This window comes from Octopus bimaculoides, chromosome 4, assembly GCF_046866305.1.
Source record: "Octopus bimaculoides isolate indiv1 chromosome 4, ASM4686630v1, whole genome shotgun sequence".
Lineage (NCBI taxonomy): Eukaryota > Metazoa > Mollusca > Cephalopoda > Octopoda > Octopodidae > Octopus > Octopus bimaculoides.
In genome coordinates this window covers 11113217-11137268 of record NC_142931.1, presented here as the reverse complement: position 1 = coordinate 11137268, position 24052 = coordinate 11113217, and the positions used below count along the sequence as shown (strand labels likewise).

Here is a 24052-nt window from a genome sequence, read left to right as displayed (position 1 = left end):
CTCTGGCCTGCCAGTTCCAGTTGAACTGTCTAACCCATGCCAGCATGGTAAATGCTAAATGATGAGGATGATGATCACACACACACATACACACACATGTAAAGAGAGATGACTAATTTGTGAATATATGCAAAATTATTTTACAAACATAATGCTTTCGATATCTGTAATATTTGATTTTAGAAGTTCCACAGACTTCTAACATGGCTTCTCATCCTTCGGGATTTGACCTCAGAATTCAGAATGTAGAGGAACGTAACAACAAGTGATGCCAACAAGAAAACAGTGATATCAAATAATATACTTACATGGTACCGTCCTCATGTATAAATTATCCCGAATAGTTTGTTGCAGATCATGATCCACTGACCCTTTTAAAAACCGAGTGTTCAGGTATTGACGTAGATCTCTTGGTAGCATACCTGGAAATAAGGAAAGTAAAAAAAGATTATTATGAATGAAAGTGGAAAAATGATACACATACACACACACACATATATATATATATATATATATATATATATATATATTTCCACTTCCTTCCTAAAGACAAGACGTGTTTTTGCCCCTCTCTGCTCAAAGCTCATTTTTCCAGCGATCACCACTTCACCTCATCTTGGCTTAACAACCCTCACCATTTGTTTTTACTGTCTTGTTCTCACTGTCCTGTTTTTGTTACCACTTTCACCCTCCACAAAAAATCCCAAATTTTATTTAATTTGCTTTGCAGGAAGAACTGTTTTAATGAAGTCACGTCTTGTCCTTACCTTCAAAATGCAGAGTGGATAAAACAGGGGACAACTGATGAAGGGAATGTTCTTTATATTGTCTGTCTCGTTTCTCAATTTGTTTGTTTTTTCGTTGTTTGAAAAAAGTTTGTTTTCTATGTTTTTGTTTCTCATTTTATCTATGTTTTTTTGATGTCCTGTACCTATATATGCATGTATATATACATATATATGTAGGTATGTACATATATGTATGTATATATGCATATATTTATATATTATTTATATTACATATATATATATATATTTATATAAGGGCATTACTATACATAAATGCCTCACGATAGGAGTTTGCATTTATGTATAGTAATGCCCTTATATAAATAAATATATTTATAGGGAATAATTAATAAATTTTTCCCTTATGAGGTTTTTTCATGCTAACTACTTGATAAATTCTTATAAAGATTTTATCCTATATTTAAATTGTATATATATATATATATATATATATATATATACATACACACAGTTGTAAATTGTGGAACATGGCTGTCACTACATAAACCTGATGATTGTGTAATGCCTGAAAGTACTAGTTTATTTCAAAATAGTGAAACTGTAAAAATTGCAAATAATAAAATATAAAAATCAGACTAAGTTGAAATTTCATTGATATATATATATATATATATATATATATGAGGGAGGGAGGAGGAGGAGGAATAGTGTGAGGAAAGTGAAAGTAGGTAATAAATTTTGAAATGACAAAATAGCAAGGAACAGTGAAAAGATAAAGAACAAGAAAGTTTGCTTAGAAATAGATATAGAGAATTTGGGGACCAGACAAAAAAAGGAGTGGGGAGAGACTCTAAGGAAATTAGAAGGGGAATAGAAAGAACTGGGGTAAACAATTTTGGTTAATTCAATAAGAATCATCATTTTCAGATTAGATCAAAGAACCAAAGGAAAAGTACAAAAATTGTCAAGAAAACACCTTACTTTTAGTATTCATGTATAAGCGGAAATAGAAGGAAAGTCTTAAATCTAAATTCTTTGAATGGTTCTAATAAAGCACCGTTAAGACATTGATAATATTCAAAAGTCTTTGGAATATTTTCCAGAAAATTACTTCTTTATATAAATGCAATTTGACTTCTGTAAAAAGTGTGTGAAAATATTCAATTTAAACATAAAGAACATAAACATTAATGATCATTTAAATTTCATACAAAGATAGTCTTTATTTTTTTTCTAACTTTGAATGTTCACTTTTGGATCTTTATACGGTTGGTGATTAAAGATATTACTTTCTATGTTCTATTATATCTTATATGCAGTCACACTGCGTGCCAGAAATAGTAGGTAAATTAAGGTGGCAAGCTGGCAGAATCGTTAGCACGCCGGGCGAAATGCTTAGTGGTATGTCGTCTGCCGTTATGTTCTGAGTTCAAATTCCGCCGAGGTCGACTTTGCCTTTCATCCTTTCGGGGTTGATAAATTAAGTACCAGTTACGCACTGGGGTCGATGTAATCGACTTAATCCCTTTGTCTGTCCTTGTTTGTCCCCTCTATGTTTAGCCCCTTGTGGGCAATAAAGAAACCTCCATTAAACCTTTAAATTACATATTTTGACTTAGTCAAAAGCCCTAGAACTCAAAATGTTGGGAGCTTGGCATGATTTCCATAGCAGTTAAATGAGTGAGATTACAGCAGCTACCCATCACCACCCACCACCCTGGATAGAATGCCAGTCCATTGCAGATTTAACTTTGCAGCTATTGCTGGAACTCATTTATAGCTTAGTGGACTGGGGACAATGTGAAATGAAGTGTTTTGCTCAAGAACACGATGCATCACCTGGTCCAGAAATTGAAACTATGATCATCTGATTGGGAGTACAACACCCTAACCACTAGGCCCCAAGCCTTCATATTGCCCTAATGATTTAAAATGTGACAGACCCATTGGTTAGTTTATACTTGATTATGTCTAATCCAGAGCTAAACAACAAGAATGATAAGCTATGAGAAAATTGTTATATGTTAGAAATTAAAGATATTACTTCCTTATTCTATCACATATTGCTTCCATGTAGTCACATAGTCCAATAGAAATAACAGTTAAATCTCCTTTAAATTACATTCTGATGTCTTCAAAATTGAAGGATCCACTGGATAATGTAATTCTAAATACACTCTATATGGAAAATAAAATAAATCATAAAGAAAGCTGGTATAGTCAATGGCTAGAATTGAACTCCTGGTTGGCTTGTTTGTGGCTGATTTGGAGCTAAACAGAAGTGACAGGAATGAAGAGGCATGAGAAAATGATAACAAAGGGATTTAAGAACAAATAAATTTTATGGATTGAAGGATTGTGGTAAAGACAAGGAATAAAAAGATCAAGACAAATCAAACCTTTGACCTCCATAATTAAAACAGACAGGAATAAAGGATTTGGCCAGTAATATTTCAAGGAAATTCATCAATAATGGCCAATGATGCTGCTTTTAGAGTAGAATTAGGAAAATGGTGATTATGTAAATTGGCATTCTTTTCAAAACCAACATCGTTATTATCATCATCAACATCATAGCTTTAATGTTCCTTTTCCATGCTTGCGCGGGTTAGATGGAATTCATTAAGGCAGATTTTCTACAACTGGACACCCTTCCTGTTGTCATCCCTCACTTGTTTCCAAACAATGTAATACTTCCTCCATGACCAGAAATGATTTCCATGGAAGACTGAAGGTGAAGAACACTGCCTGAATGATAAAGACACTTATTTGCAACAACCAGGCAACACCAAGACAAGGAGACCATAAAACTGTTCCCTAAACGCACACACACAAACAATAAGTTATTTTTTTTTCAGTTTCTCTCTACCAAATCCACTCACAAGGCTTTGGTTGGCCCAAGGCCATACTAGAAGACACTTGACCCTAAACCATATGGTTGGAAACAAACTTGTTAACTACACAGCCATGCCTGTGCTGATATATGTATACAAGTGTGTGTGTGCATATATCAGCCTACATATATTCCTTTATTCTTTTATTCTTTTCCTTGTTTCAGTCATCTGACTGCAGCCATACTGGAGCGTCGCCTATAGTCGAACAAATCGACCTGAGGACTTATTCCTTGTAAGTCTACTACTTGTTCTATCCATCCCTTTTGCCGAACTGCTTGTGGGCAATAAAGAAATAAGAATTTGAACCTAGAATGTAAAGACATGAAATGTTACTAAGCAAAATCATCATCATCATCATCATCATCCAGTGTTTTAAATCCAGGTTTTGTCCCCGTTAACGGGGATGGCCAGATCTACTTCAATGCCATAGCAACCGCCCTCACACCATCTCACCTGGCTTTTGGTGTTCTCTTTTTTCAAACCAACCCTCCCAATCTCCCTCTTCACTTTTTCCTCAGTCTACCTCGCATTTGCACACCATTTACCCCAAAACATGCCCTCTTCGGAACATGCCCTTCATCCCTCCTCAATACATGCCCATACCACCTCACTCCATTCATAACAATGAAAATTCTAACATGTGTATAACATACAGTGCGCAGATGCACCACAACTTTCATCATCATCATCGATTAACATCCGCTTTCCATGCTAGCATGGGTTGGACAAGCAAAAAAAAAAAAAAAAGGGTAAAAGAAACAATTTAAAGCAGCTGTACTGCAAGTAAAGAACTACGGTAATAATAACCAAAAATACATGCAGAAGACACAGTAAATGTAAAGTTAAAAATCATGGAAGCGCCATAAACAAGAAAAGAGCAGAAAAGTTAACAGTGACATTCATGGATGGTAAGAAGCCTAAAAGGACTTCAAGTGGTGTTATAAAGTTAGACATCACTTAGGTGCATATATAGCTTACATTGCTTTTTTTTCTGGACTTAAATTGGGTGCCTGAGTGTATATTAGAAACTTTGTCCAGGTGACAAGGTATATATTAGAAGCTCTGTCCACAGCTATGTTTATTTATACATAAGTGTGTGGTTTCTCAATTATAAACTGATTTGCTATTAAGATTATATCACACACACACACACACACACACACACACATATATATATACACACACGTGTGTGTGTGTGTGTGTAATAACACATACACACATCCATATACATCTATATGTATACACAACGTAGTTATTTAACAGTAATATATATAGAAACAGCAACAAATTAATTAGATTTAAAGTGAAACACTCGACAATCACCACTTCACTTCTGTTTACTAAACATAAACTTTGCTATAATCTTGAGTCATTTGAAGGAGAATTCTTAAAAGTAGAAGATTCACCAAAAAAATATCTCCTCAGGAATTCTTAGCTTATGACTTGGAGAATTTAATTACCAAAACATTAATTTACTTTTTGTCTTTTGCTATCTTTGACTTATGATAGAACTAGTCATTGCTTCTCTTCCCTAGTTTGTGTTTGTGTCTTTCTCTACTCCACCCCATCTGTCTCCCTTCTCTCATACTTTAAAGCAATATTATCACCTAATTTTCTTTTCTTAATGAATTTGACTGAGAACAAGCCTCTAGCTTTTTAACACATATCAGGGGGATGCGGGTTATTTCTTCAATATGCCATCTAATGTTGCCTTGGCTGATAGCTCGTTAAATAAATAAATAAATATTTAAAACACAACATAATCAATTTAGTGTGTCTGGAAGTCGAACACCATCTACACAAACATTACTGTTTCATTGTGGCAGATAGGATTTGAAATTAAATTAGTAATACAAAATAATTACTGTTGATTTTATGTTGTTCATTGTATTTTCAGAGGTGGAGAAATAATAGGCCCCTATGGCAGCTAGGTGCTAGACATGAACAAGTAAAGGATACAGAGAGAAGTATTAATATGCTTAATGTTAATTATTTATTACATAAATGCAGTGATTTGGAAGAAATTGGAAAAAATATTTTATTATATCTTTCATTCCTGTAGGTGCAAGGATAGCTGTGTGGTTAAGAAGCTTGCTTTGCAACCATAAGGCTGGAGGTTCAAACTCACTGTGCAACACCTTGGGTAAGTATCTTCTATGATAGCCTTAGGATATCCGATGCCTTGTGAGTGAATTTGGTAAATGGAAACTGTGGAAGCCTGTCATTTCTGTGTGTGTGTGGGGGTGTATACATACATACATACATACATATCATCATCATTGTTTAAAATCCACTTTCCATGCTGGCATGGGTTGGACGGTTTGACTGAGGTCTGACAAGCTGGGAGGCTACACCAGGCTCCAATCTGATTTGGTAAGGTTTCTACATCTGGATGCCCTTCCTTACGCCAACCACTCCATGAGTGTAGTGGGTGCTTTTTATGTGCCACCAGCATATATTATCTCTTTATATATATATTTTTTATCTCTGTGTTTGTCCAGTAATCAACAACCTGTGTTGGTTTGTTTATGTTCCTATAACTTGGTGGTTTGGCAAAAGTGACCAACTGACTGCGTACCATACTTAAGAATAAGTATAAGGGGATCAATTTGTTTAAATCTTTCAATATCTTTTAAATCTTTCTCAGCATGGCCACAACTGAAATGACTACACCAATTAAAAAATAAAAGGTTATTTAGGCTGATCATTTCTACATTCTAAGGGATGATGGTAAGATACCAAAGAAGCAACTTAAAGGGTTGTCAATTTATCATCATCATTGTGTAACGTCCGTTTTCCATGCTGGCATAGGTTGGACAGTTTGACTGAGTTCTGGAGAGCCAGCAGCTGCACCAGGCTCCAATCTGATCTGGCTAGGTTTCTACAGCTGGATGTCCTTCCTAACGCCAACCACTCTGAGAATGTAGTGGGTGCTTTTTATGTTCCACTCGCACAGGAGCCAGCCTGGCATTGATCGCATTCAGATAGTGCTTTTTATGTGCCACCGGCATGGAGGCAAGCCAGGGGGCACTGGCATTGGCCAAATTCAGATGGTGCTTTTTTACGTGCCACCAGCACAGGAGCCAGCCAGACAGGCCTGGCATCAATCACATTCGGATAGTGCTTTTTATGTGCCACCAGCATGGGGGTGGGGGCAGCCAGGAAGCACTGGCATATTTATTCAATATCAGTTAAGTCCATCTAAGTCTGAAGCAGATACCATAGACAACAGATTAGTTGTTGTTTATCCCCAAATCAACCCCTGATTGAGCAGACCACAAGGTAGTTTATGTTAGTGAATACAAGTGAAGTGATTCTGAAGTATTCCACTTTAAACCTAATTAATTTGTTACTATTTCAGTAAACAACTTGGAAACAAGTCATAGCAATATGATGAGTATTGCTTTGGATTATGTAATAAGATATATTACATCTAGAGGGAAAAAAAAATCTACAAAGGCCAGTGCCCCCTGACTGGCTCCCGTGCTGGTGGAATGTAAAAAGTACCATCCGAAAGAGGTTGATGCCAGGTCTGCCTGACTGGCTCCTGTGCTATGAGTTCAAATCCTGCAACCAACCTTGTCTTTCATCTCTTTATTTATTTATTTATTTATTTATTTATTTATTACCTCTGCCTTAGCAAAGGTGACGGTATTGTTTTCAGTTGTGTTTGTTTGTTTGTCTGTCCATGGACAAGATATCTCAAGAACCGCTGGATGAATTTGGATGAAACCTTCAGGGATATTTGGCCTCGTGACTAACAGAAACTGATTAGATTTTGGGATCAATCCGGTACCAGACAAAGATTCTGGATTATTTTTCCTGTTTTTTAACTTGATTTTTGAGCGCGGTCAGGTTCATTTTTAGTATTCTCGTTTGTGAGAGCAGTCAAGTTTATTTCAGATATTCTCATTTTAAAAATCATCTCTGGCTAACCATTGAAAGGACGTTGGTATTGCTTTGGCAGAGGTTTGCACTCTCTGACTCCTCGTTTATTTTGCATTGCAATTAGTGACTGATAGTGTCATTAACTACAAGTTTCCAATAGCCCATGCATCACTTGTTCATGGCATTTCTGATTGCAAGAGACTAGGGAGTGTCACTATTTCTATTTTTAGTTTCATGTCAAGCTATATGGCCAAATGACACACCTATGCACAAACATATAAATTGATTTGTATGCATGACAGGTGACATGACTGAAAACTTTCAGTCTTATTAAATTTCACCCACAAACTATCAGTCAATCTGAAGTTAAGGTTGGAAACACTTCCCAGGAGACAACCTTTCATTGGTCGATGGAGAATTTAGGTACCGTATGTACCTTGAGGTGCATATCCTATTTAGTAACATATCTTGGAGCATGTATGTATGTGTACTATCATACTATTATGTCTTAAGGTATTCATCTTTTATCATTAGATTGAAGCCATGCTGGCGCACCACCTTAAAGAAATAAATCAACCCCGTTTTTTTTTTTTGTGTAAAACCTGGTATTTATTCTATCAGTCTCTTTTGCTGAACCACTAAGTTATGGGGAAGTAAACACACCAACATCAGTTGTCAAGTGATGGTGGAGCACAAATACAAACAGGCTTCTTTCAGTTTCTGTCTACCAAACCACTCACAAGGGTTTGGCCAGCCTGAGGCTATAAAAGACAACACTTGTCACAAGGTGCCATGTAGCATGAACCTGGAACCATGTGGTTGGGAAGCAAACTTCTAATGTCTACCAGAATAACTAGCTATTTTGAATACATATAACAAAACAAAAATATAATCTTTTATACTCTAGGCATAAAGCCTGAAATTTTTGGGGAGGTGGAGCCAGTCAATTAGATCGACCCCAGTATGTAACTGCTACTTAATTTATCAACCCTGAAAGGACGAAAGGCAAAGTCGACCTTGGCAGAATTTGAACTCAGAACATAGAGACAGACAAAATACCACTAAGCATTTTACCCGGTGTACTAACGTTTCTGTCAGCTCGACACCTTAAAATAAAAATATAATAAAAACAAACTGTTTGTAAGGCAGCTGTACAATGGGGTTTCAATTCACAGTTGTAACCATTAGACTTAGCCAATGTAAAGAATATTGTAAAGAATGGTTATCAACATCACATAATGTTAGTCACCATCTACTTTATATATTTGCATCTTGTACAATATAAGAAAATATATAGTCAATCAGATCTACAATTATTTTCAGTTCTGTGTAATGGTAAGTGTGAGCCAGCTTTGGCATAAATATAATGGAAGACATTGAATAGAGTCTCATAGTCCCTGACTAAGTAGATGGATCTATTGTAATCAAATACATTCCAAATAAACTTGATTTGTGCTGCAAAAGATAAAAATGATAAAAATGAAAAATTGCAGGTGAGCAAGTCCTTAAAATGTCTATCAACTATCAAAAAGAGACTTGACGTTTTATAGTCTGTCGCTGGTTGTGCATTGTGCTTTCAGACAAGTACACTTAACTCTCAATAACTTTGTCCACTTAACAATGAACAGCTAAGAGGTATATAGTTTATTGGTAGCAAGAGTACTATGAAATCGATAAGTTGTTAAATACTGGTTTCAAACTTTGGAACAAGGCCAACAATTTTGGGAAAGGGAAGGGGCGAGTAAGTAAATTAGAATGACCCCAGTGCTCAACTGGTGCGTATTTTATTGGCATGCTTGACCGCTAAATCTACAAGTTTTTTTTTTATTCTCTCTCTTTTCTTTTATTTTTTTACTTGTTTCAGTCATTTGACTGTGGCCATGCTGGAACATCGCCTGAAATTGAGCAAATCAACCCTAGGACTTATTCTTTGTAAGCCTAGTACTTATTCTATCAGTCTCTTTTGTCGAACCGCTAAGTTACAGGGACGTAAACACACCAACATTGGTTGTCAAACGATGCTGGGGGAACATACACAGGCACACACACACACATTATGAGCTTCTCTTAGTTTCTGTCTACCAAATCCACTCACAAGGCTTTGGTCAGCCTGGGGCTATAGTAGAAAACACTTGCCCAAAGTGCCACACAGTGGGACTGAACCTGGAACCATGCGGTTGATAAGCAAACTACTTACCATACAGCCACTCCTGCACCTGTTTATTTTCTCTTATTCCTTTCTGTCGAAGATCATAGAATCGGAACATAAAAGCTTCTTCATTTTCCCCGAGCATCAAACTAATACACCTGCAAGTTATCCATACACCTGTCTTCGTCTTTTGCTTTTCTACAAATTTCAACTTATTTTGTTGACCCTGAGAGGATGAAAGGCAAAGTTGATCTTGGGTGGATTTGAACTCAGAACATAAAGATGGAGAACATGCTGCAAAGAATCTTGCCTGACATGCTAATGCATCTGCCATCTTGCTGCCCTGCAAGTTGATAATATTGTAGTTCTGTACCCTTAGGTCAGCCATTGATTGATTACAACTATGATCAAAGAATGGCACAAGTAACAGGCATGGCTGTGAGGTTAAGAAGTTTGTTTTAACAACCATGTGGTTTCAGGTTCAGTTCCACTGCATGGCACCAGGGGCAAATGTTTTCTACTATAGCTCCAAGTTAATCAATGTGTTGTGATTGAACTTGGACATGGAAATTGCATGCAAGTCCATTGTGTGTGCAGGCATGCATGTGTATGCGTGTGTGTGTGCTTGTCTTCATACCACTTGACAATCAGTGTCGATTTGTTTACAACCTGGCAACTTAGCAGTTCAGCAAAAAAGAATGATAAAATAAGTACCAGTCTTAAAATAAGAAGGCAGGAAGTACTTTGGTCAATTTGATTGACTAAACTCTTCAAGGTGATGCTCCAGCATGGCCACAGCCTTAAATCTGAAACAAGCGAAAGGATGATGTAGCAGGACTATAAACTAATTTATACTCTTCCTTTATGATGGCAAGGTGTGTTTTGTGGGGAATCTGGCTGCTGTTTCTAGCAAGTTGAACAACACCATAATAGCCTTCACATTGACACCACTTCTGTTTTATTTTGCTTTTGTATTTGGTTTGCAAAATTCTTAATGTGAACCTCTGCGTTGAAACAGATTTTATTGTATCTCAGGAGGATCATAAAGCCAATAATAAACACATGCACTGGTTCTACTTCACTTCTTTATTTTCATTTATCAATCGGTTAACTATTTCATAAATTAACTGATCAATTGTTTGCAACATTCAGATTTCTTTGTCAAACGTATTGTCTATTCATTTACATTGTTTTGAATTAATCATGCATTGTCTTGTAGTTTCAAGATTTCAATGATGCAATTGTATATTTTTAGAAAGGCATTGTAGGGTAGGTTTGAGAGTTTGGATCTGGTCAGCTTTAGCATAAACACACAGAATATTTGGGCCGATTTATGACCAGCTTAAATGCTGAAAGGTTAATCAAATTAATCAGCTTGGTTTGTCAATGTCATTCTGGTGCCATTCATGGCCTCATCAATGACATGGCCTGCTCTAAGTGTGCTTGAAACAGACCTAGTGTTGAGAAGGCATTATTGATAAGGTTTTAACTGGTAACAAAAGCAATTTGGCAAACTTGTTAGATTGACTGATTGAGCAAATGATTAAAGAAACAACCAATGATTTAATTAGTAAAATAGCTAACTAATTGATGAATAAAGAGGTGAAATAGAGCCAATGAGTGTGTTCACAACAGGCATAATATAATGACGCTCACAAGATATAACAAAAAAATATTTTGTTCTTAGAATGCCGAACTGAAATCCACCCATGAACAAGTTATGAGAGACGATGAAATAGTGTCTTAACCAAGGAGAAAAATATTTCTTAATTTAATGTCTAAAAACTGAGACAACAAGTTTCAGGCAAAGCAAAAGAATGGAAAGAAGATGAAAAAATAGAACAGAAGTAAAAGGGGTTTGAAAATAAATATTCTGCTCAGTTGCAAGATCTTTTACATACACACACACACACACACACACACACACACACACACACACACACACACACACACACACACACACACACACACATTGTCTTGTTGTTTCTAGTTAAATATTTTCTTTGTCCTTCATATCGATTTTTGTAAACTGAATACAATAAGTGATTTGTTTAAATTCTAAACATAGTCATCTTTATTATATTCCAGCAGTTTTTCAAATTGACTTTTCACGTGTCGTAACTGATAAAAGTTCAGTTTCAAAAAGGTTTATATTAAGACACGGTTATTTTATTTCAACAGAAATATTAACAAGAAAAAAAAAAATGATATTGAATAGTGTTTTAATTGGAGATTTATAAAAATAGACAATTACTTTAATGTGGGATCATTAAGTACACCTTGTACTCTTAACCATTATTTTAACACAGGCTGGGTTTGATAAATGCATCAGTTATTTGAAGTACACTTTGTACTTAAAAGTACAAAGTGTATTCCTAAAATCTGTTTTAACAAAGCATTGATTTGATAGATGCATCAGATACTCCAGAATTTATCCCCTAAATCTATTTATATTGTGGTTTGCAGTTAATAAATATATAGAGTCTAGGGGGCCTATAATACTGCTAAGGAAGCTCTGGCAGCAGTCCTATGACTGAAACAAGTAAAAGAAAAACATCTCATATTTTCACACAGTCCATGTGGTAAAAGGATTGCTCATCCCACTGAAAAACTTAACACCCTAAATTCAATGGAGGGGACTTAGACTTTGCAAGTTACAAAAACCAGCAGTTCTCTCTACCAGAGTATGGCAAAGGAGTACAACAAATAAGTTGTAAGATGCTGTGAGGATCTGTCCATCTCACACCATGGATATATAATGGCCAGGCTCTCCATCAATGATGATGACAAGTGTTCCAGTTGATTGGATCAATGGAACATCCTGCTTGTGAAATTAACATGAGGCCGAGTACTCCACAGATATGCATGCACTTAATGTAGTTCTCAGGGAGATTCAGCATGACACAGTGTGTGACAAGGCCGGCCCTTCGAAATACAGGTACCACTCGTTTTTGCCAGCTGAGTGGATTGGAGCAACGTGAAATAAAGTGTCTTGCTCAAGGACACTACATAATTTGATAGCAAAAACGAATAGAGTCATGTGTACTTTTGCCTCTGTGTATACACATGTAGCGAGAGCATGTGGCTTGGTGGTTAGAATATTTAGCTCACACCATGGATAACAGATGTGAAATAGAGTGGATGATGATGATGATGGTGATGATGATGATGATGTGGTGGTGGTGGTGATGAAATTATTAGTTTTGCACTGAGATCAAACAAATATTATACACTTTTCTGAAAATACAATTAAAACACTATTCAATAAATTGCTTTTTTTTTTTATTTGTATGCAAATAGAAATGCTGTATCTTAATATAAAACTTTTTGAGACTGAATTTTTAGCAGTTACGACACTTCAAAAGTTGAATTGAAAGAAAATAATGTTTTATATATATATATATATATATATATATATATATATATATAGAGAGAGAGAGAGAGAGAGAGAGAGAGAGAGACACGCACACGCACACACACACACACACACACACACATCATTATTTTCTTTCAATTTAACTTTTGAAGTGTCATAACTGCTGAAAATTCAGTCTCCAAAAGTTTACATATAAATATGTATGAATGTGTATATATATATAGTCAATGTATTATATATCCAAAAAAAAAAAAAAAAAAAAAATACACACACACACAGACATATGATATTAAAAGAAAAAATCTTTAGAAATTGAAAAAAAAAAAAAATCACTTATTCTTTGTATTCACTTTAGAAAAATCAATACTATCAAACCACAAAACCAATATATTAAAAGGCAAAAAAAATAAAAGAAAAAATACTAACAAAAAATACGCCAATGCTTGGCATAGATTTTTCCATGCACAAATGAATGTGATGCATTTCTGTTTTTTTTTTTTTTTAACAGATTTGGACATCTGTAAGTAAATTCATTGTTAACCATTTGACACTGTGGCAGAGTGGGTGAGGCGCCAGAAGTGAATGGGGAGGTGGATGGGTGATGCACCGAAAGAGATAAGAGAAATGGAAGAGGTGTCACGATAATGTGAGCAATTTGAAGGTCCTCTCCATTTTTTTGTTGGGCAGCTGGTAAAGATGGATGTGCATATAGGTTCTTTCAATATTCTAGCTACTGACCACTGCAACATGTTGAGAAGAATTCTTTGGGGGTTTGGATAATTCACCTCTGGAAACACAAGTGTTTTGTTCATCATCCATAAACAACCCTTATTCAGGGACCTTTTGAGCGGCATGGGATACTCGACCTGAAGAAAATTCTAACTGGGTCCCACCTGCAGGGCCATGTGCTGTTATTCTTGATATGAGATCACTATGTCATGCACATGTGGTTGTGATACATGTGCCTGGTGTACCCTTATCAGACGGGTAGTCATGATGGGTATATTTTAACCCAGTGTCACTATGATTGCATGCACTACTCTCCCACCCAATAATAATAAGTGTCATTTTAGTCTGCTGGCTGTGAACAGCTGACACTTTCCATCATACCCAGCAAAATAAACTGTGAGTTTTTCTATAATAATAATAATAATGATAATAATAATAATAATAATAATAATAATAATAATACAAAGACCTGGAAATAGAGGTAACTTGAATGTGGAATCTAAAAACAGAAACAATTCCTATCATAGTACGTGCTTTAAGTATAATAAAAAATTATTCAGACAAATACATAACCAAAACACCAGGACTTACAGATATATATAACATACAGAAAATTGCACTACTGGGCACTGCACACATCCTACGCAAAACACTTTCAATACAGAAACAATAAGAGCATCACAGTAAACCACAGCACATACCCAAGGCACACAGAGCTGTGCTCGGTAGTGAAGTGAAAGCACGCTATGAAAATAAAACTACTGAACAATAATAATAATAAAAATAATGATAATATATTGTGGCTAATTTTATAAATTCCCCATGGTAGGTCAGTGTTTATTTGTAGGTGACCTCTTTTGGTAGAGTGGTAATTTATTTTGGAGTCTGTCAATTATTTATTTATTTATTTATGCATTTCAACCAAGTGGCTGCGGTCATGCTGGAGCGAATGTGGAATTTTTTAGGCTCAGATGACACAATTTCTTAGGGCAGAAGTTTCCATGATGTCAAAGTTCAATTAATTGACGAATTTTGCATATGTCATTTTAGTATATCAACCATGACATCATGGTATAACATACTGGCCCACCTGAGTTTCCCTTTACTCATTCTGTCACTTTTTAAATTATGCAAATTTACTAAAGGCCAAAACTCTTCCTAACTTTTTCACTAAATGTAAAAAATGCTTCTTAACTGATCTACTGAAGCAGATTTTCTATGGCTTGATTCCCTTGTTACTTACTCTTTTACTTGTTTCAGTCATTTGACTGCGGCCATGCTGGAGCACCGCCTTTAGTTGAGCAAGTCAACCCCAGAGCTTATTCTTTGTAAGCCTAGTACTTATTCTATCGGTCTCTTTTGCCAAACCACTAAGTTACGGGGACATAAACACATCAGCATCGGTTGTCAAGCGATGTTGGGGGGACACACACATATATATATATATATATATATATATATATATACGCATATATACAATTGGCTTCTTTCAGTTTCCGTCTACCAAATCCACTCACAAGGCTTTGGTCGGCCTGAGGCTATAGTAGAAGACACTTGCCCAAGTTGCCACGCAGTGGGACTGAACCCGGAACCATGTGGTTCGTAAGCAAGCTACTTACCACACAGCCACTCCTATGCCTTGTTGTTGACATTCCCCACTTGTTTCCAAACAAGATAACATTTTCTCAATGCTGGACACATTTTTGTGATAGGTTGGAAATGAACGAAACAGCTTTTCTGACAGTGATGCTTTTTTACAATTATCATACAATGTCAAAACATTGACACACACACACACACACGCGGACATAATTTTAGTTTCTGTCATTCTAGTGTACTCACAAGGTTCGGCTGATCCAGGGCCGCACATGAATACACTTGCCCAAGGTGCCATGCAAAGGGATTGAACCTGTAACCAAGTGAATTAACTGGGAAGTGAATTTCTTAACTACACAGCTATACCTGTGTCTGCCAGGAACATGACTGCATGTATGAGAAGCATGTAAACATTGCCAAAACAGCAGCCTTCTTTGAACTAAGTCCACCAAGTTATACACGTTCCCTTGTCACTCATCATCAGAAATGTATACCAACGACTGGTCCATTTGAAACCTGTAACCAAAGACACTGCTAACCAATGGCACAGCTGTTTCCAGACAGCGATATAGAAAAGGAATGAAAGAATGACTGCTCACATGGAAGGCTCCAAGATTTTTTTAATCGCATTCACCATTATTCTAACATAACTATATTAAAGAGCAATACAGATTATATAAACACATTGCGGATTACATTTAATGAACAACAGGAGTTCTTCAGAATGTTTAAGGGACCACCTACCCAGAGGGCACACAATATTTTTCCTCCAGAAGAACAAGTTTAGTTACAAGTATTTAATTGTTTTTCAACATGATTTGTCTCTCTCTGTCTCCGTTCCCACACACACCTCGGTGTCTCTGTTATTGTGATAAGGTTGTTTCCTCATTGCTAACACAGCCAGCCATTACACTTTTCGGCTGGTATTTGCCATCAGAAATGCAGTCCTGTTTGTTTGTGATAATTTAACATCACAATGAGAGAAAAATGCAATGTGATACTGTCTTCGTCTCAAAGGACAGACTTTATCTTCCAGCCAGACAAGATTTAAAGGATTAATTATAGAGAAGGGATAAGTAAATACAAAGGAAATATACAAATATATATGTATATATATATGTATATATATGTATATATATATACACAAATGTATATGTATATATATGTATATATATATATAAATGTATGTATGCATATACGTATACACATATATATATGTACACATACACACATATCTACATATATATACACATACATACATGCATGCACATATACATGTGTGTGTGTGCATACATACATACATACACACACACACACACACACACACACACACATATATATATATATATATATATATATATATATATATATATATATATATATATATATATATATATATATATTAGTAAAAGCAGATAAAAGGCAAGGAGATATTGTCAACAGTTTCTGTTAGAAAATATAATGAAAATCAAACGACAAAAGAGAACACCATGTCAAAGCAGGAATGTCTGTGTGTCTGTTTGTATCTGCTAAAATAATATGAAAACAGAATGATTTACCACAACAGTATAAGTTTACTTCTAATAAAGCCATCACAAACAAAAACAAAAACGAGGAGAGTATGGTATGGGGAACGTGTGATGCTACATTATATCATAATTGTTCAGAAATTCTAACCTCCATCTTTTAATGAAAAATGAATAACAAAGCAGTAAAAATGAAAATAATAAAATAATCAATTCTTTATTTAATGCATGTCGTTAGTTGCTGCATCAGTTTTCAATAATAATCAATGGTTGAGTTGATCAGTTGACTTTTGTGGAGGGGGGGGGGGGAGGAGGAATTGGAGTGAAGTATTATTGATGTTTTCCACAAGAAATGTTATGGTGTTTTGCTCCTCCTCCTCCTCATCATCATCATCATTGCCATCATGATGATCATCATTTAATGTCTGTTTTCCGTGCTGGCATGGGTTGCATGATTCAATGTTTGCTTCGGTATGGTTTCTATAGCCTGACGCCCTTCTTATTCCAACCACTTCACAGAGTGTGTAGGGAACTTTTACACAGCAATGGCACCTGTGAAGTCACCTGCAAGACATGACCCCCCCCCCCCACCAACAACCTGAGGTGGGGGTGTATAATTGAGGGAAATGGCCCTGTACCAGGTGATGAGAGATCATAGAATCTTGCTGTAGACAAGGTACATAGTTATCTGAGTTTAAGTGAAATAGGGCAGTTCCAGCCAGGAATTAGAACTGAATCATAAGATGTTGTTCACAAACCGCCACTCCAATGGTGCCTTATGCGGGCCACCATTCCTTCACCTACCGTCTCTTCGTACTCTGGATGTTCCTAATCTGTCTTCTCTAATCTGCACCTATTACTTTGTATTCTTCTCCCTCCCTTTCTTTTCTCCTCTCGTTTCTTCTCTCCCTGTCACCCCATTTCTCCCTATTGTCCCATCTTCCTTTTTGCTTTGTTTTTTTCTCCCACCTCGCATATATTTTCTTCTCACAACCCCTTTTTCGCTTTTTCTCCTCATGCCTTTATTTTTTCCCCCCACACCTGTTAAAAAAGTTTTTTTTCCAGTTTTTTTCCCCCTTTTTTTCTTTTTTTTCCTTTTTTCCACGTCCAATTTTCTCATCACGCTTGTTTTTTTTCCACCACACCTTTTGTAATTCTCCTTCCCACGTCTAATTTTCTTTTCTCTCTCGTTCCATCATGCCTGACTACAAATCTTTCCAACTCACTCTCCACAACCGCCTAAAACTATACCTCCGCACACTTCCCTCTCTATACTTTCAACCTACTATACGACTCTCCTTACTCATATTCAAGAAGACTCGTTTCTCTAGTCATATTACGTTTCTCAGTCGCTGCTTACATCACCGCCTCATCCCTAAGGGTTTCCGCCTCCATTTCCACCCCACTCTCCACTCTTTTACCACCATTCTACCCATACTCCGCACCACATCCTACCGCCTTATGCGGGCCACCATTCGCTCCAATCTCTCTAAAATCCACACTATCGACCGCCTTCTTCCTCCAGCCTTTTCCATATTTTTCTCCTCTCTGTCACCCTCCCATGCTCACAATACACTGCGCTTTATCATTCAACTTAATCATCTCTTTCATGCATTTCTTACCGACACTAAGCTCCGCAAACTTCACTCACTCCTCCATTCCTCTACACCCGATGCCACTACCCCAACCCCTCCACCACCCTTCTCCCTCCCTGATGTGCATTCCCCACCCACACCCAACCACCCTGCCTCTCCCACACACACTCCACCCCCTCCCTCCCAGCCCTCCACCATCCCGACCGCCCCTCCTAACCCTACTTCATCCCCTCCTACTTCTATTCCACCCACCCCTTCTCCACTTCAGCCTGTCGTTACCATTCCCCCAGATCTTCCTCTCTCTGAGGCGGAGCGCTCCGTCCTCAATAGGGGTCTGCGCTTCATCCCACTCACTCCATCCTGCAAGGAATTTCAAACCCGTGCTGATGTCCACAGCTTTGTGCGCCGCGTTAGGTTGGGTGCGCTTTTCCATAACACACCACCCGCACCCAACGAGGACTGCTTCACTGACCTGGGCCGACGACCATCCCAGTGGACGCCTGCTCCTGGCCAGTTCCAGGCAGTTGATCTTTTCGCGGGCGCCTGCCAACGCGCTGTGGGCCGGTTTAACTTTTCCAGGCGTCCATCTCGACTCAACATCTCCCCAGCCGAACTCTCGGCCCTTCGATCCCTCCGACGCCGCACGGACATCATCATAAAACCGGCTGATAAGGGTGGAGCCGTGGTAGTATGGCGCGCGGACCTCTACGAGGCCGAAGCTCTCCGTCAACTTCGAGATACCTCATTCTACCGCCCTCTGCCCTCCGACCCCACGCCCAGCTACCAACAGACTGTGTCCTCCACTATCCATGACCTCATCCTCTCCTCCCGTCTCCCCGCCACCGCCTCCAACCTTATTGTTCGCACCCCACGCACCCCCACCATTTACTTCCTCCCCAAGATCCATAAACCGAACAACCCTGGCCGCCCCATCGTCTCCGCCTGCAACTGCCCCACCGAGCTTATCTCAAAATACCTAGACCGTGTCCTCGCCCCCCTAGTGGCTTCTCTCCCTTCCCACATTCATGACACTAACCACGCGCTTCGTCTATTCAACTCTTTCTCTTTCCCTCCCGGCCCTTCTAAGCTTCTCTTCACTCTAGACATCCAGAGCCTCTATACAGTGATCCCCCACGACGAGGGGCTGCGTGCCCTGAAGTTTTTTCTAGACCAACGCCCCAACCCACAACCCGACACCTCCACACTCATTCGTCTGGCCGAACTTGTCCTATCTCTCAACTGCTTCTCGTTCGCGGGAGATATCTACCAGCAGTTCTCGGGAGTGGCCATGGGGACGAGAATGGGCCCCAACTACGCGAACCTCTTCGTTGGTTATGTTGAGGCCCAAATATTCTCCAGTTTCACTGGTCCCACTCCCGAACTATACGGTTGGTATATCGACGACTGTATCGGTGCCACTTCTCTCTCCCGCGAACATCTTGACTCGTTCCTCTCTTTCGTTCATTCTTTCCATCCTGCCCTCCACTTCTCCTGTACTGTCTCTGACACCTCTGTCCCCTTTCTCGACATTTCGGTCAGCATCCTCCACTCCGCCCTTAGCACCTCCATCCACTACAAACACACAGACTCACACTCCTATCTCAACTTCTCCTCCTCCCACCCTAGACACACAAAACTTTCCATCCCCTATTCCCAATTCCTCCGTCTACGCAGACTTTGTAGCGACAGCCATGACTTTGAGACTCAGTCTCAACTCATGGCTCACCACTTTAGCCTGCGTGGATATCCACCCACCACCATCCACACCGCCCTTGCCAGAGCACGTTCTGTGGACCGTGCATCTGCTCTCTCCCCCCGAACCCGCCCTGCCGTTTCCCGCCTCCCTTTTCCCCTCACCTACCATCCCAGCACCCTACCCCTCCAACGCTCCATTCTCCGAGCTTTTCGGCGCCTCCAGTCCGACCCCTCCACCTCCCACATCTTCCCTAATCGACCCCTCCCCTCCTTCAAACGAGCCCACAACCTACGGGACCTCTTGGTCCACAGCTTCTTCCCCAACCCAACCTCCCAACCTGGCTCGTTCCCCTGCTCCCGCCCACGCTGCCGCACTTGCCCTTACCTCTCCAACACCACCCTCCTCACCAGCACCCATCACCGACCCTATCGCATCACCGACTCCTTCACCTGCACGTCTACCAACATCATATATTGCCTCTCCTGCTCTCTCTGCCAATCCCTGTACATCGGACAAACGGGGCGCCGCCTGGCCGACCGATTCGCGGAACACCTCCGAGATATCAACGTCGGCAATGACACCCCGGTGTCACGCCACTTCCGTTCTGCCGGCCACTCCTTGCGGCAACACCTGTCGGTGTTTGGACTGTCCATGCACAGGGGCCATCCGGACTCCCGTTTGCGCCGTGAACAGGGATTAATCTTCTATCTTCGCTCCTTTGCGCCACATGGGCTCAACTCCCCTCCACTCTTCATCTAACCCCCTCCTCCTGTCTCTCTCCCCCACCCTCCCTCCTACCACCCATCTCTCCCCTCCCCCACCTCCTGCTCCGACTCCTACTTCTTTGTATGTCTCTTCACCTCTCTTCATACTTCTCTCCACTCCCACTTCTCTTCACCCCTACTCTTTCTCTCCTCTCTCTTACTCTCTCTCACTCTCTTCTCTCGTACTCCCCTCTCTCTCACTCTTACTCTCCTACTCTCTACACTCTTACTCTCTTACTCTCTCACCCTTACTCTCTCACTCTCTTCCCCTCTCTCTCACTCTCTTTCTCTTCCTTTCTTTCTCCCCCCCCATACCCCTCTTCCCTCTCTCTCACTCTCTTTCTCTTCCTCTCTTTCTCCCCCCATACCCACCTTCCCCTCTTTCTCCCCCCATACCCACCTTCCCCCTCTCTCCATCCCCCTTCCCTCTCTTATACCCACCCTCTCTCCTCTCTTCCTCTCCCCTCCCATACCCATCTTCCCCCTCTCTTACATCCAACTTCCCCTTCTCCCTCCTCGTCAACACCCCCTCATAAGCTCATCCCACCACACCCCACCACACTCCTACTCTACCTTCCCACTCCACCCCATCCAATTCCTTACACCCACCACCCACCCCTACCCACAGACCCCTACCTCTACCCCACACCCCACCCATGCCTTCCCCACCTCCCAACACTCTCACATCACACCACACCAATACCCTCGCATCACACCACGCACACCACACCAATACCCTCGCATCACACCACGCACACACTACAACTGACCAACTACTTTCTCCCTTTCTCCCTTCCCCCATTTTCACACTACATACGTCAAGATCACCAGCAGTCTACCTCCCACACACAGCCCCTCGTTCCCGATCACCGTTTGTTATCTCCCCCTTTCTTAGCTCTCCTGAAATAAGAATTTCTAACTTCCGGTCAGCCATTGTTATGATCGGCCATTATTATGATTGACCGTTGACTGAACACTATTCAATTTTTTTTCTCCGTGTTTTTCTCCTTGTCTCCGTATTCTTTCTGTTGAAGAGCGTAGCTCGAAACGTCAAAGACTTTCCGTATTCCCGAGCGTCATACTAATATATACTTTTGTTATTTACACCACCTGTCCTCGTCTGTTGTTATTTTTTGTATATTCTCCCATATATATATATATATATGTATGTATGTATATATATATATATATATATGTATGTGTGTGTACATGTTTGTGTGTCAGCGTTTGTCCCCCCCAACATCGCTTGACAATTGATGCTGGTGTGTTTACATCCCCGTAACTTAGCAGTTCGGCAAAAGAGACCGATAGAATAAGTACTAGGCTTCCAAAGAATAAGTCCTGGGGTTGATTTGCTCGACTAAAGGTGGTGCTCCAGTCAAATGACTGAAACAAGTAAAAGAGTATATTCCCACAGTTGCTCAGATTCAAAGAGAACAAGCAGAGGCAGTACTTCTTACCCCCCCCCCTTTTTTATTGTCACTCTTTTTCTTTTACTAACAATATTCCACTGCCCCCCCACCCCCACCTCCACCCCTCATTACAACTATTCAACAAAATTAAATACATCACAAAAAATTGTTGGTGACAGGTTGATTGCCACCAAAACAGGTGATTCACTCATAGAGAATAAAAATTGAAAGCATTTTTGAAAAATTAGGGCAATTATTTATTTACTTATTCTCATTTAGAAATCTGTTATTATTGCTGTTGTGGTTGTGACTGTGGCTTGACAAACAGTATATTATAATATTACATTTAATACTTATTAAAATTTAATATTTAAATAAGAGACAAAGACTAAAAAACAATGAAACAGTACAGGTGTATACATTGCCCCCTTTGTCCTTAGTACCCATGGAAAATTTCCCCCTTCACACTTTTTCACGGCACAGGGTTAAAAAACTGTGTTTACACCTTTATGAAAATTATATGTAATGGCAATTAGATGGTAGGTTAAAGAGTCTTCAATAGTTGGAAAAAGGATCTTAGCAGGTGAACACATCTTAGTCACATTGTCTTTGATTATAAATGTCTTAGACAAAATGTAAGGGTCTTATTAGGTGACATGCTTCCAACCAGAAATCAAAAGGAGCATAGATTTCCAAAGAAATTATTCCATTTCCATAGTTTTTATTGCAATAACAAAAACCCAGAAAAAAAAAAGGATATATTTCTTTATGGCAACAAACTACGGTGCATTCTGTGAAGATGATGGCAATAGGAAGGACATATAATTACAAAAATCGGATCTTGTTCAAAACGGGGGCACCAGTTTTCATTTATGTTTTATGTAGTGTTTTTGGTACCGAAAGATTTTCAAACTTCGTATACTTATCTATTTTGTGTTATAGAACAGAAAAAAATTTTTGTATTCGAATTTATTTCATGTAAAAAATTGTCTTATTTCGATAATTTCTACTAATCATTGACGTCTATTCAGTTGAAAACAGTTAGCGCTGTAACAGTGTATATCGTATTAATACCCTAACCCTAACCCTAACTAGACTGTTAACCCTAACCCTAACTCTAGAATCCGAACTCTAAAATTGTTACACACATAGCTACGCACAGCGTAATTTATTATATAAACAATATATGCGTATAAATTATGATTAAACCGGATGAAATATGTCACAGGGAATAACATTTTTATGACCGCCCAGCAGTAACTCTATTCAGCTGAATAGACGTCAGTGATTGGTTGAAATTGCAGAAATACGACAACTTTAACATGGAATAACTTGCGAATTTCTTTTTTTTTGTTAAGAAGACTAAGAGTAAAAGATGTTTTATATGACACATTCTACCAGTGTCCCAAGTTTCAAAGTGTTTCGTTAAGAAAATACTGGTGCCCCCCGTTTTAAACTAGATCCCATATAATTACAAAAATCATACAAACACATGGGACATGTCAGTGCAACTCGAATAACAACAGAGGTGGACTTCGATGATCTGTTCAACCCATGCCAGCATGGAAAAATGAGTATAAAATGATGATGATGTGTTTATTTTACAACTATTTTACACTCTGATAGGAGTGGTTGTGTGGTAAGAAGCTTGTTTAACAACCACATGGCTCAGGGTTCA

General features: G+C 38.9%; 1 protein-coding gene across 50 annotated transcripts in view; it reads right to left on the bottom strand.

Annotated features, from left to right (window-relative positions):
* The window catches only part of LOC106872181 (membrane-associated guanylate kinase, WW and PDZ domain-containing protein 1), a 668717-nt gene that overhangs the window by 422428 nt on the left and 222237 nt on the right, over positions 1 to 24052 (bottom strand). For all 50 annotated transcript variants that reach the window (XR_016241362.1, XR_016241361.1, XR_016241363.1 and 47 more), the window contains one exon: positions 309 to 422. Coding sequence is in view for 40 of the 50 variants with exons in the window: in XM_089350230.1 (XP_089206356.1) it covers positions 309 to 422 (114 nt within the window). In the remaining 10 variants the exon portion in view is untranslated. The remainder of the gene's footprint in view (positions 1 to 308; positions 423 to 24052) is intronic.